The sequence below is a fragment of the Melospiza georgiana genome, chromosome 2, assembly GCF_028018845.1.
Source record: "Melospiza georgiana isolate bMelGeo1 chromosome 2, bMelGeo1.pri, whole genome shotgun sequence".
In the NCBI taxonomy this organism is placed as follows: Eukaryota; Metazoa; Chordata; class Aves; order Passeriformes; family Passerellidae; genus Melospiza; species Melospiza georgiana.
Window position 1 is genome coordinate 58,401,027 of NC_080431.1, and position 15,220 is coordinate 58,416,246.

At 34.0% G+C, this 15,220-nt stretch overlaps 1 protein-coding gene across 4 annotated transcripts in view; it reads right to left on the reverse strand.

Annotated features, from left to right (window-relative positions):
• NBEA (neurobeachin) overlaps positions 1 to 15,220 on the reverse strand; it is a 452,410-nt gene that overhangs the window by 291,640 nt on the left and 145,550 nt on the right. For 2 of the 4 annotated variants that reach the window (XM_058019298.1, XM_058019297.1), the window contains exons 24-30: positions 14,844 to 14,997; positions 8,841 to 8,864; positions 6,172 to 6,352; positions 5,407 to 5,537; positions 4,032 to 4,139; positions 2,660 to 2,828; positions 1,178 to 1,273 (exon numbers count right to left, since the gene is read on the reverse strand). In XM_058019298.1, the coding sequence (XP_057875281.1) occupies positions 1,178 to 1,273; positions 2,660 to 2,828; positions 4,032 to 4,139; positions 5,407 to 5,537; positions 6,172 to 6,352; positions 8,841 to 8,864; positions 14,844 to 14,997 (863 nt within the window). The remainder of the gene's footprint in view (positions 1 to 1,177; positions 1,274 to 2,659; positions 2,829 to 4,031; positions 4,140 to 5,406; positions 5,538 to 6,171; positions 6,353 to 8,840; positions 8,865 to 14,843; positions 14,998 to 15,220) is intronic. The other 2 variants (XM_058019299.1, XM_058019300.1) reach the window with 2 other exon arrangements.

Below are 15,220 nucleotides of genomic sequence, written 5' to 3' on the forward strand. Positions count from 1 at the left end.
TTAATATTAAGCAATAAAAAATATTTTCTTCTTTGTATGGCAGACAACAATACTTATCAAAATCACAAATCCTGGTTTACACACTGTTAAAAATTAAAACAATTTATAATATTGCATACACACATCAAATTTATACATACATACACGCATCAAAACTCAAGAAGTACCAGATTAACATAGTAACAGTCTAAGCTGAAGTAATAAGTATTTTAACAGAATACTCCAAGAACAGCATATGACAAGCATAAGTCACATTATTACTGAAGTAGGATGCTAACTACTCTGTTCTTTATAAACTGTGTGCATTCTAAATAACTTGAACCTTTTAAAAATCAGTCTTTTTACCCAGTGAGATCTTACAAAATTATACCAAGGACATTTTAATAAAATTAATTTTTTAAAAATTATTTTACATTCTGTGTTTACAGCAAATTGCATGCAAATAATAGTGGAAATGTACAAGTAAACTTGGCTAATGTTAAAGACAGGTAACCCCCTCTTTTTCAAGAAATGACAAAAACACCCATGTTCCTACCTTACAGAGTATCTATTAAAACATACAAACAAGCAAAACAAAACAAATCAGGCCCAAAACACATAATAGTTGCTTTGGTAGAAAAATTGGTTTCCTTCAAGAGAAACACAGCACAGCACATTAAGTAACAGGCATAAATAATTCACATACAGTATCAGAGGTTTACATACCATCAGGAAGGCAAGAAAAAAAGCGAGAAAGGAAGGCAAAAGAACAGGAAAAGATACAGGGAAAGGGAATACTACAAAACTACTTTATACTTCATTTGGTATGCAATTTTTTCAAAACAGGCCTAATTTTATTTTTATGGGCCTAATGTTGTAGCAGAATAACCACAAACCAAAAGCATTTAAATTTTCCTATATCCATTCCCTTCTCCTGACTGTTTTTTTGGCTTTTAAAAAAATTGTTTCATTTTATTTTATAATAATTAAAGATAATAAATTGTAGTGAAGGTGGGAGAGAGATTTTTTTAGAAAAATGTAGGCAGGAAGTTAAACTTTTAAAGGTATCATCAGGTCTGATCTCCATGTAACCTGAGGCGTATACTTATTTATCAACAGTAACATCACATTTAGTTCTTGAAATGCATTACATTAAATAAGAACACCCAAACAGGTTAGGAGATGATGTTAATATTACCTTTGTAAAATGAGTGGGCAAAGCTCTGCTCAGGAATTAACTTGGCAAGGAATCCATGGTTCAAACTTGGGTGAGGGATAGATGGTATGACCACAACTGTGGAGAAAATCATGGAATCAAATGTGAGCCAGCTAGTATTCATGTGTGGCCTGGTCCACTGTGGATCCATGACAGATATCCTTTCTCATTGAAACATGCAAACATGGCATTACCAAAAAAAAAAAAAAAGGCAAAAGAAAAAAAAAATCCAATTTCCATATCAAGAGATAGGAAACAGCATACCTATTATTTGGGCACTTCAAGAGCAACATTTATAGGGAAAAAAAGACACAGATAGATAGATAGATATATACAAGCAAATAGGCAAGACAATAAGGTATGAAAGTAGCAGTTTCTTAGTTCAGGACCATAACATTAAATGAGGAAGGCAAAAAGAATTATGATTTCTTTTAACTGACTACATTTGTGCAGTATTTTTCAAATGGGAAACCTACAAGCACACTGACTTCAGAAAATTACGTAAACTTAGCAAATTAAAACAGCATGATGAATCATAAAATAATGACTAAATGTGAATATAACACAAATTGGAAAAAAATGTCTATGAAAAATGAAAATTAGCAACTCCATAAATGAAGAAAGCAGTTAAAGATCAATACAAGAACAAAAACATAGACAAAAAATTTTGTGGACAAATGCAGCTCCTGTTTTCAACTCTTTTAACATAGAAGGTAGAGTTATAATCAATCCAATCAGACTTCAAAAAAATAATACTGGACTGAGTGCAAAATATTCGAAACAGAGTGGGGTAAGGTTTGCATCCCTCATTTCTAACAGGTTCTGAGACTTAACAGGCTCCCTCCTTTCGGGCTGTAGAACACATGCCAGTAAAACCACTACTCAAACAAATCACAAACAGTTCAGTCAAAGAAGGCAATAGCAATGTTTTCTTTTTATTCTATTGTTACCATAGGCTTTTAAATGCAAGCACCAATACAGGACTCCAAGAAAGTACTCAGTCCTCCACTAATACCCTCTCACAAACCTCCTCACTCAAACAAAGGGAGCTCATGAGGGCAAGCAGCTGTATTCTCTGTTTATTCATTTTGTGGTATAAACATATCAGTTCTTCCTAACACATAACAAATTCAGGAAGAATTTTGGTGATCTACCTTGTACTTTACAATTTTAACTCTAACAGGAATCCTGTTTTTTTTAAATTATTTTCAAGTTGAAGAAAAATAAAAACATTTAAAAAATACAAATGAAAATTAGTAATACCTTATAAGCAAGTACAGAGAATATCTGAAATATGCCAATATATTTTAAAAGCCCAAATTTTTTATACTGAAAGAAAGTAGTATGTAATTTGCTATTAGGATCTTAGGCTATTCACTAAAAATACTTTGTAGTAAAATAATTACAGTTCTAAAAAAAAAACCAACAAAAAAATCACATAACATTTGAAGAAAACAAATTTACCTGTACTGGTTGGTGAATTTATTTCTTGTCTGATATTTCTACCTGCCTGGCTCCCAGACCTCGCAGTTTCTCGCTGTGGCTCCAGGATGTCACGGTACTTGGAGACCATCAGGACAGAGATGAAGTAAACCACAGCCAAAGCTAGGAACTGAGCTTGCTTGCTGTCATCCTGTGCCAGGGAAAAAGAAACACAGCTAGAATATTGAATGTTTTCATGGATTTTTTTCTACAAAAACATCACAAGTCTTAGTACCTTTCTGAAATGCTGCTTCTGCCAGCACAGCAGGAAATGGACAATGCAGAAGGCTGAGTGGGTACACACAGAGCACACAGTAAGTACTGAATTTTGGAGGTAAGTCAGCAACTACACAAATCTTGGGATCTGTGGAATCAATGGACTTTTCAAAACAGAGGCCTGACTGTACTCTGAGAGTGCTTTAAAGGATTCCTGGCTGCCATATTATCCTGATTGAGATTAAATTTCTCTAATTCAACTAAATGTCTTTTATTATTATTATGTAAAACTTAACATGATAAAATTAAAACTTTAGTTTCTGTCTACTCCTCTACTGGTTTCATCTTTTCTCAATTTCACAAGCATGTACTTTCTATTACAGTTTCAGTGCTTGTTTTCCATGTTTTCTGGGTATTATTTAACTTGGCTGCATGTTTTTGCAAGTCTTAAAAATAATTAGAAATTCTCTTATTAATTTCTTTCATAGAAGTTCCAGAGACATCCTTTCTTGTATTCTTTTCTCTGAGAGTTAAGAAAAGAATAGGTGACAGAATATTGCCTCTTTGAACTCATGTTGGAGAATTTAAACATAGCGGTGTACTTGCAGGTATACAGTAATAATTACTATTGCACTGCATTCGAAAACAAGTATATTGCGGTGCAGCTTTGTGCTAAAATCCATTGCAGAAAAATCTGAAAAACATTTTTATATACGTTTACATAGATAAACGTGTTCAGCAGAAGCGAGAATTGTGTTTGCAAACTGATTTGCTGTTGTTCTCTAACATATATACTAAGCCTTCTTTCTACCCTGGTTGGACCAATAGTTGACACCTTTAGTAATACAATTTTAATCAACATATGTGGTAACTGATTTATCTTGACTATGTTTATTTGGCTAGCATAAGATTAAGGCTGAGGGTTAAACACAGGTAACCACTAATTTCAAATAGCTTAACCAACATAATTTTTAAGCGCAGAAGGTGGCCGGCAGTTACAATGTCACAAGCAGAGTTTGCAGATAATATAGGAAGTGCCACACATGAAGGATATTTTTAATTCGGGTACAATCAAAATCTCTTTCAAGACACAAGTGATGATTTTGCAGAAGAAAGAATTACAGCACACATTACTCACCACATCACGGAAAACAACTGCTCGTAGACGATTAATATCAACATCCTGCAGAAGTCTATCAGGGTCTTTTATGGGAGAAAGATTTCCAGGGACATTTTCAAGGGGAGTCTAAAAATAAAAAGTAGTGAGATTTTTTGGTCCCCTCAAAATATCAAAGCAATTCTGTTAGAACCTTAATTTGACATAATTTTTTAGCTATTACATCAATCTTAGATGATATTCTACATAATACTCATAAGGGCTCTAGAAATAATGTGATGCTTTGAATTATGGTCTTAATGCTATTTAAATTGTTACATATTTCCAGTAGCTTGGAACAACTGTATCTCTAGACAGAGTTAAGATAATAATTTTCACACAGAAGTTTGCTTCAGATTACAGTTGCATCATAACAGAATAAAAAGTTATTTCTAATATGCCTATTATGTTTGAAAATGCTGAACAGAAATACAAAAAATGTTAATTTTACTGAGACTTATTACAGTCTATTGATAATAAAACAGCTAATATTTAAAGAAGATAGAATAGCATGCTTCCTCAAAAAATTAAAACGTATTTAATGTGAGGCCTGAATACCTGAAAGTCTCCTTATAGGGATTTTCCTTGAATTGAAGTGACCATATTGAAAAAGGTAATGTCTTTGTGAAATTTTATGAAATGAAATTGTGAAAGGAGCTAACTTTGTAAAGGCTATTTGGAAAAGTTTTAGAGAAGAAAAAAACCCCTGATTTAGTAATGAAAATATAATAGCAAGAAAGAAGGGATCCTTTATATCATGCAGTGTCTTGTATTTTAGTCATGGGCTCTACCAAATTATTTCAGATTTTAATTTCTGTATCCCCAAAGTCCTAAAGCTGTGAACAAGTTAAAAAAAAAAAGAATGAATTAACGACACTGGAAAAACAAAGTGGTAACTTAATACACAATAAAATTCACTTCTAAAAGCAGATAGTATACTGATGACTAATATGCATTCAAAGGTCTGTTGAAGCTATTGGAACTCAGACATTTCACCAACAGAGATGCAACTGCAGGATTTCATCAAAAGTGGAGAGTACCTTGATGGAATAGAAAAAATCTATTTATATATATAATCTAGGTATATATGACAGAGGTGAGTAGGGGAACCTGCTCTATCAAGTAGGCCAAGCAAGAGTGCAAAAGCTGGTTAGAATTGCTACAGTCACACTCCTGCATCAAGGTTTGCATCTTTCAAATAAGCCTCCTCATACACATTTACCATAAACCAGCTAACAGGAGAAATCTAAGCTTTTGCCAAATATTTGAGAGGGCAGTGACAATTATATTCTGATCCTAAAAAAACCAGTGTTTCAGGCTTGTCATCGTTGCTGTTGGTTACTTAATGATCAGTTACCTTGGTTGCTGCTGATGCTGTTACACCCTGAAGAGCATCTTGTGTTTTACCGCCAATTAATGATGTCTTGTTTACTCTCTCTCTTTGCCTTTGCCGGCATTCTAAGCAGTTCCTCACAGCCACACAACAAACTAAAAGAAGAAAGGAAAATGCAACAAATTAGAATATTTTTTCAATTTTATATTTAGAACATCAATTAGCACCCATTACTAGCAGGCAGCAATTTAAAATTTGATTAAAAAATTGAGAATAACTCACAAATTTTATACCAGGAACAGTAAAATTATCAGTATCACAATAAGTAGTATGAATAAAAGTAAACAATGAAGACAAATGCCATGCTGTTGCAAAATATATTGAGATCTACAGAGTCTGCACAAGTATCCCACTCTTATTATTTTATATAGCCCATAGAGCCCTACAAATCCATGGAGACTTGCAAAAGAAAAGCTGCAATATGGAGGCAGCAAATCAGCTTTGAGAGAAAAAAAAAATCTGTTTACTGACTTAAATTTAATATTTTTACTCTCCCTGAATATATACAACTTGAAATACATAAGGAAGAATATTTTCAGACATGCCTTTCTTATTACTAAATTGAATTGGCCTCAAAAACATACCAGATCAATAAATAATAAATGGGATTTTTACTTTATCACATCAAGCTCTGCCTACAAGGTCCTTTGCTGCACATGTCACCATTTGATCCATCGCAACTCATTGATCTGTAAGTAACTATTTAATACATCCTGTCTGTTGACTTACCAAGCCTTAGGCACTGTCGCATCAGACCTCCAGAAGACATGTTTTTTTCAGCTTCAATCTCACTAAAATTTAGAGAACTGGCAAATACCAGTACATCAACCATTGCCATCAGACGGCTGAGAAACGTTACTGCTGTCTCTGCAGACATTCCTTGTGTCACTTCAATATTTTCCAATTCAGTCTTTAAAAGGAGATAATTGAATTAAACAGTTTGAACACAACTGAAATATAAAGACAGCACATACACATAGGAATCTAAATTGTTATGCTTAATGGCAGGTAGATTGAAAAGTTATTTTAAAAAATTTCCTACTGATACTATTAACATAAGCTGTGAGTGAAATTCAAAGTAAGGCAGTAATGAAGAGTGAGAAAATTATTTACATTTACATGATGTAATAGGTGAGAAAAAGTCTAATATAAATGAGAAAGTTATTAGCAATTAGATAAAGACAAAGTAAGGGCAGATAATAAAACAATGCATGGTGTAAAAAGGGTGCAACATATTCTTACTTTCTTCCATAGGCTACGTAAACAGGTAACAGATTAAAGGAATTACTCGGTGTATAGCTTTTACTTTTTTATTTTCATTCATTTAAACAAATGTGAGGAGTGGAGTGGGAAAAACATACAGTTTTGCACTCTGTCTCCATGAATAGATTTTCCCTGCAACGTATACAGCATATAGAATCCTGACTGAGTCCAATTCTTCAATTTATGTCTGCTACCTCACAACAACAATAGAGGGAAAGTAAAAAGGGACAAGTGACATGGTGTGCGGCACACATGTCCCAGAGTTGCTGTTTCTTTCCTAATGTTGGACTCTCCTTAGTGGGAATCAGCAGAAAATTTCTGAATGAGTTCAATATTTCTGAAAACCAATTTTTTTTCTCCAAAAAAGACACTTAGATGTCCCGAGTCATGTTTTCAAATGCCTTCAGGTATTTAACAGGGCAGATAAGTGAGGAAACAGTCAGCTTAATAAAAAAAAAAAAAAAAACAAAAATCTGTTTCAACACTTTTGCCTCTGGAGCTAGGCAAATTGAAAACAGGAATGTGTGATACTTGTTTGCATCCAGAATTATATGCCTAAATACTATTTTAAAATTTGTCTAAAGGTGGTTGATTCTTACTGATTGTCAACAAGCTTTCCAGTTGCAAGACTTTCTGGGAACACAGTTTAGTCCCTTTAAAAAGTACTTTTATTGTGCTTCTCTACTTTTATTAATTTGCTTAGAAGCATTTATTAAAAAAAAATATATATTTGGTGCTCTTAAGATAATTTACTTCTAAAGGAAATAAAAAATACAAAAATCAAAAAATTGTTTATTTCCACATTCCTAAAATGTTATTAGCTGTATTCATGCTTTACTTTGAAGAATATTTTTACATCCAAAATTATAAAAGTGAAAAGTGTGCCAAACAGTATTAAGGAAACAATTGTTTTGAAAGATGAAAGATACAAAGTGGCGTGTGTCACCATAATGATAGATAGCCCTTCATTTAATTTCTCTTAAGGATGTAGCATGTTGGACACATGAGTGATTTGGGAATGGCTGTCATCTGTCTGAACTGACCAAAAATATTAGAAAAATAGTAAAATGACAACTCTCAGAAGAAACATTTTCACCCTATCTCCTATCCTCTTTGGCCAGGGCTCCCCTGTTTAGTTTGTGCTGTGCACCTCCTACCTTTTGGAAAAATAGGTTGCTGGGGTTTTTATAACAGACTGGAAGATGATTTTTTGAAAGCACTCACCCAAAGTAAATATATTTGCAAAAATCTAAAGCCGTAACAGTCTGCTAAAAAAACTCATATGTGGTTACGGAAACTTAAACTTTGAACTCGTGCTTGAAATAACATCAGGCTCACTTGCAGCCAGTTGACTGCCTGATGTTGATTTTTATCAAGTTTCAACTGTATTGTGCCAATCATGGTCTTAAACCTCTCAGAATATCTATTGCTTTTTTATTTTTGCAAGTTATGTAGTAAATTCATTTAATACAAGACTTTAGTGCATTTTAGCAAGATTATATCAAACTTTGAATTAAAAACAATGGTTTTTTTTGTTGTTGTTGTTTTTTTTTTGTTTTTTTTTACAAATCTCCCTAAAATTCTGCTACATGGAAGAAAAAAAAAAGACTGACAGTTTTTTTTTTAAACCAAACTTACCATCATCTCTATCTGTTAAATACAGTACATTAGTATTGTATAGTGTCTAAAATATATTTCATTATTGATCAAGCTGCCTTCTAGTATCACCAATATTTTAGATAGAGGTATCTCTAAAACTCATTGAAAAGTGAACAGATCACTATTCCATAACTACTCAGTGTAATTTAAGAGCAGTACAAAGTCTCCCACACAATGAACATGTTCAGGACACAAAGAGTTTCTCTACTGACAGCTGCATTTATAACTTCAATTAGCTCACAGGCCTAACTACATTCAGCCCAGGAGCAAACAGCAAGCACCAATATTGACAATGCATTAGGTTTTTACGGGAAATATGGTAGGAAAAGTTAATTAATACACCTAATATAGTTCTATTTACATTCTACTGTATGTTATAGGAAAATAATAGTAAGAATAACAATAGTAAAAGAAAGCCATAATATCAAATGATCAAAAATAAGATATTTTTGAAAATGCAAAAAACTGAAACTTACAGCAGCAATACTAACCTTAGAACCCTGGACATGCAACAGACAAAACAGACAACAGATCACAACAATAAAAGAAAAAGAAAATTATTTAAGTTAACTAAAAAACGCAAGGTAAATCGAAACAAATTAGTATCTTGGAATTATACATTTGTTTAATTTATATTCAAAACAGCAAAATATTTAAGCTCAGCATGAACATTTGAAAGTAAAGACTTGTCAAAGATAGCTATGCACAAGGAAAACTTTAAATCTTGTATTATTATAGACTTCATGTAAACACTGATTCTTCCAAAGCAAATTTATGAAGCAAGGCAAAGTAAAGTAATGTTTTAACTAATTATATAGATATGAGCATTTTACAACAAGCCATTCAACTGAAATGTAGTAAAGTAGTTAATCCTTTTATGAGGAGGCAAATATGTTTGAAATGCTTTGAAAAAACAAACATGAATTACAACAAGCAATGCTCTGATTCTTCATGCATAATGCTCTTCCCTTGAATACACCACAAGATAGGTCATTATAATATTACATTTGGGTGTGATTTCTTCAACCTAAACCAGTGTCTAACTAGATATGACAATGTTTTTGAATGACAGAAAAAAAAAAATAACAGAACTAAGACATTCAGACCGAGTTTCCCTTCAAATTTCACAATTAGATGTGTGTTAAATTTTTATGGTTTAGTTTTAGGTAGAACCACTCTCTCTATTACCATAGTGGTGTAGGAACTAAGTCTTAAGTTTTCACTGGGTCTGTTTTAAAAATAGAAAGAAATTTCAGATTCTGTCAGTTATCATTGCTATAATTTAGACAGTGGAAAAGCCTAATCTAACAAAAAGCAAAACAAGCTGGACTGAACAGCTTTCTTCCCTCTTGGGGCAGAAAATACAATGCTCAACCAGTTTTTAAATGCGTCTTCATATTTTTGTTGTTGGATGCAGCTGGAGAATTAACTTGTGGCTATTATCTCTTAATTACTATCTGACAATTTTCGTAGCAGTTTTACCGCTTTTGATTCTCAGAATTGTTGTAGACCACAAAGCACCCGTGGAACCACACGAGCCCTGAGTGTGATAACAGTAACACTATACCTAGGTCGTACGTCTCAGCTTTTAATCCACAGACCTAATGAGACCATCATTAAATGCTTAATGGAGTTTTGTGGGCAGTTCATTTAACACCAGCAGCCCTCAGATCACAATTTGAGAGCTGATCTTTTGAATTCTGCAAGTAAGAAGCTGAATATAGACTTCTTAGAATAAGTAGAAAAACAAACTGATTGCAAGGAGTCTGGAAATTTGTGCTAAATTGTCATATAATTGTCAAATATTTATACTCCTCAAATTTCTTTTGGTTGCTCAATGTCCCCAAGTCCTTGTCACAGCTGCTATCCTTGTAGCAGGCAGTGATTCCTTCCAATTGCTAGCTTGTACACAAAATGTTTTATCTGTAAACCAGCTTCTATTAACAGAAAGCATCTTCTGCAAACCTTTTCCCTTACACATCCTGTTTTTCCCACTTCCACAACATCTTAATAATGTCTTCCTTATGGTTGCAGTTATTTTTAGAAAGCCTCAAAGACATTCCCAACAGAAAAGAGAAAATAAAAGGAAATAGTATTTTGTATTTTATAACCTTCCCGTAATTGTACAAGAGTTATCTAATATTCCCAATTTAATATCCAAGAAGTCAGAATTGAGAAGTAGAAGACACTCCAGATTACATTGTAAACAAAAAAACCTGCTCATATTTTTGTTAATATTTTCTTAAATTTCAAGTAGTTTCATATATACAACTGGCAACACTTTAAAAACACCAGCATTTGAAGTAAATCCATGTACAGACCCTGGTATAGAGGTAATATAGAACTGAAATTGAGTGAAATAGTAAAAATTGTGGGAATAGATTATTGTAAATTACAGTAAAGTTTGCCCCATATGTCATAAAAATATAAAACCTTCTCTGCATTCCTGAGTTACCCCCCACAGGTTTTTGAGTGCTTTGTTTACACCAAAGATGCATTTTTTTCTTTTATTCCCTTTTTTTAAAAAATCTATATTTGAAGTTTTCTATTCAGATCATCCTAGTCTAGACTAAAAAAGAATCAATCCAACAAATAAAAATCCAAAACCATAGAAAAAAGAAAACAAAAAGAAACCCCACAAGATAAAAGGAAGATTTCTTTTACAGGCACTCCATATAGAAGAAATTCTATAGCTAAGACTGAGCGTTCTACAGCAGGCAAAGAATCATGCAATAATCTTCCACCCAGCCCAGAATTGCCATTTCACTCCAAATCTGAACCATGCAAAAGAAAAAAGTCTTTTTGGAATGGGGAGTTTTTCAAGAATTCATCTTTTTAAGGAAACTGCAACAGCACAACTTTTTTTAGCAATGGAGGGAACACAATACAGAATCTGTTGCACAAAAGAACAAAAGAAAAAAAAAAAACAAACAAAAACTAAAACTGCAATTGCTTTAGTATCCTGAATGTCATTTTGCTAAATTTATCCTGGGCTCTTTTCTTCAAATACACTTAATTAATTCAAGGATCTAATATTCAGCATCTGTTCTATTAATGAGAAATAGGTAAACTGCTTTATAAATACAGAGACAATGGGATACATGTAAGAGCAGTTAATTCTATAGCAGATTGTTGAGAAGAGAGTTTTGCAGCAGAATTTAAGACTGCTTAAGAATGAATGGCCCAGATTTGCCAGAACTCCAACTGATTCACTGAAATAAGGGAACTGTGCACAGGCAGGACTGTGAGACAGTTGAAAAAGGAACCGTGTGCTTCTGTCTTTCTCCATTAGAAAACAAGGTATGTCATAAAAAGAGAATGAGTTGAGCTCCACGTTAACAATCATTCCAGCCAGACCCTACAGGGATCTGGTAGATGTCTACATCAAAGATATCTGAATAATTTGCTTCTGTTGAGTAGATCTCCATTGGATAAAAATCTAGGCCACATGTAAGTACCTCAGGTGAATACTGAGATCTTACCCTAATCTCTTAATGAATTCCATTCCTGTTTCAATTATCCCAAAGTTAAAGGGTGGAATGACCTCTACTGTCTGTTCTATAGTCTTTTTGCTTTCATGTTTCATTATTCCAAAACAAAAAGTAAATTACTTTTTTGTAAGTGGACATAAATACATGATCTATGCCGCAAATAAAATATACTAAGAGGAAATAAATAAGAACTACTACTTTAAAATTTCAATATGGGCTCCCAAACACCATCAGTGGGAATGCCAGTCTCACCATTCATGAAAGTGAAGAAGGAAGAAATTAAGTAAAAATGAGCTCACACTTGTTGATAAATTGAATGTATGTATTCTACAGGATCTACAAAATGTGATCTGAAAAGCTCTGCAGAACAGAGATATGGAGGATCAGAGACCAAACAAGAAGATGTTAGTGTGGATTCAAACAGGCACACCAGGAGATGTGACTCAATCCTACAAAGTCATACAGGATATGGAGCTGAATAAAGACATGATTAACCACTCTTTTCATAGTATAAACAGTAAAGCACATAGTGACTTCATGCATTTAAGCAAGCTTAAGAAAAACAAAGACAAGAAGTGTTTCGAAGGTTATATAATTGCTTTGTCAGGCTTAATGCCACAGGATATAATGGAAGCTAAAAGCGTAAGTAGCTTCAAAAAAGATTAGATAAAGTCTAGAAGGATGAATTCCTCAGTGGTTATTAAATATGACAGCTCAAACACCCACTCTAGTTGTTAGAATCCTAAATGCTGAACAGAGTGTTATTAGAGCAATCAATATGCTTGCTTGTACTTCTGCATTTTGATGTAAGCTGCAAACAGCCACTGTTGGTGGCAGAATGCTAAAGCAGACAGGCCCTTGGGCTGACCCAGTGAGGCAGCTTATGGAGCCTGTGAACAGCCTCGTGCAGCCTCTTCCTTTTGGAAGAGAAGTGCAACACAGCTTGAGTGGACTTCTATTACCATGACCAGTTTCAATTACAGAACTACAGACTGAAAGTATCGTTGGGTTTGGGAGGGATTCGGGAGGTACTACACAAAATTTGAACTGCGTACCTTGTGGACAGAAAGTTATTCATTAATGTAATTAATTATAACACAGTAGATTCCACATGGAAATCAAGAAACACTTTTCTGTGGTGAGGCTGACTGAGCACTGACACAAATTGCTCAGGGAGGTGATGGAGTCTCCATCCTCAGAGATGGTGAAAAGCTGTCCCAACACAGTCCTGGACAACTGGCTGTAGATGGCCCTGTTTAAGCACAGGTGCTGGATCAGGTGGCCTCCTGCATCCCCTTCCCAGCCTCAGCCATTCTAGGATTCTGTGGGTCTTTGAGTCAGTGAAGGAGAAAGCTTACAGGTCCTTTCCCCCTTTAAGAGTTACTCTGGCAGAGAGTGGCCAGTAGCAGGCCTGCTGTAAGTGTTTTTATGCAGTGGAGATGTCATATCAATCTTCCAGTTTCAAACCTCTTGTCTCTTCCCATTAGCAGCTTCTGGAAGGAGGAGGGTGAGACAGCCTTTTGTAACTGATTGCTTTCAGTGGCCTACCTTGCCCTTTCAAGGCTGAGAAGAAATATACTCTGAACCAGCAATCCATCCGCTTCTCCACAGCAGTTCAAGGATGCACAAGCATTAGAAGTCTGAGAATCAGTATGAAACTTCTTTTCATTCATCAGATTATGGATACTCACAAGTGGTCTGATGCTCAGCAGGGCATCTGCTCCCTTCGAAACTGTGATTCACAGCAAGACTGAGGGAGAGCACCTGCTCTAAGGAGGGAAGATGGGCTGCACTCTTCATATCTGTCGCAGTGATGAATAGATCCACCTTCCTTTTAATCTTTATGGACAGGCAATGATGAACAGGAATGGAGTTGAACAGGCAGGAAGAAGCCTTTTTTTTTTTTAATTCCACACAGTAGTATTCATTCAATTTGAAGCAGAAACCAAACTAAGTGAATGACTTTATTTCACAATTTGTTTTTTATTTTATTGTCCTAGACAGATGGTAAAATCCAGTATTATACATATAATTGCATGTCTGATAATTACATTAATGTATAGCAAATTGCCAGCCCATACATTCACACCATCCAAACAAAATCCACCAAAAAAAAAAAAAAGGTTTTTAAACTGAAGTAAAAGTAAAGAAAAAAGTAATCTCGATTGCTGAATGGCTAGGAAAAAAATATTTGATCTTTTACTGCAAACCACATTTGCAGTCTCCTGTGTCTATTACCTACATTACTTTAGAGGAGTCTGTCCTTTCTAGGCCTCATTGTCTCCCCTTTCAAAGACCTATATTAACTACAACTAATTTTTACAGGATGCTCTAGATGACATTTAGTATGGAAGAAATAGTCACAGATATTAAAGGCACAGACAAGGCATCCCATTCAAATAACAAAATTACTCTTGTCAATAATGCAATATTTATAAAATATTTCTCCCTTTTTAGTGATAATACTCTGCCTGAGCTTTCATCTGCTAAGAACTTACAACTTTGGGCAGATAAAAATATCAGTTATTTTTAATACAAGATTAAAAAAAAACATGGGAGGGAAGCATGTAATGAAGGAAGAAGTAAACAGAGTAGACAGGATGACTTCTGGTCTCATTTGGCATGCAAACTAATAGTGGCCAGGCAAAAAAGGTTTATGAATACCAATGAGTAGACATCATAAAGCATGCTGTTTTGTTACAGGAATCATTATCTTAATGGTCATCCCTTTAAATAAAATATTAAATAACTATGAAATATTTTTCTTACTAAGTACTACTTATCTGATAAAATAAGCATTTCAAATGCAAAATGTTTTAAACATTCTGTATATCATAGTCTAACAGTTTGATTATAAATTTAAATTTTTGAAGGAATTAGCAGAAAGGGGACAAGAGTCCCTAAAGAAGAAGAGTCAGCTGAAAATAGTAGTTGGCATTATTACCAACAATTTCTTATATGACCACTAGGTGGGAATATTGTACTTACAGTTGGGGATGTGGCTGCTGACAGCAATGGTAAAATTCCTCCACAAGCAATAATAATATTGTCTACCATCTGGGAAATGAGGTGTATTGTGTTGTGTACAAAAATAATATTTTCATTGCTATTGACAAAGTCCATCACTGACTTCGTGGAGTGACTGCAAGGACAGAAGAAAATAAGGATTAAAAACAAACAATTAAAATAAATTTTAGATAAATATATTCTTTGCAACCATACTTTGATAAAAAGGAAAAATTTTGTCTACAAAACTTTGCATGTAAATTGTCTAAAAATATCAACAAGGCTAGTCTAATGAACAAATTGATTACTATCTATTTTTGCACAGGATTACATTCAAATACTCAGCTGAGAACAACATC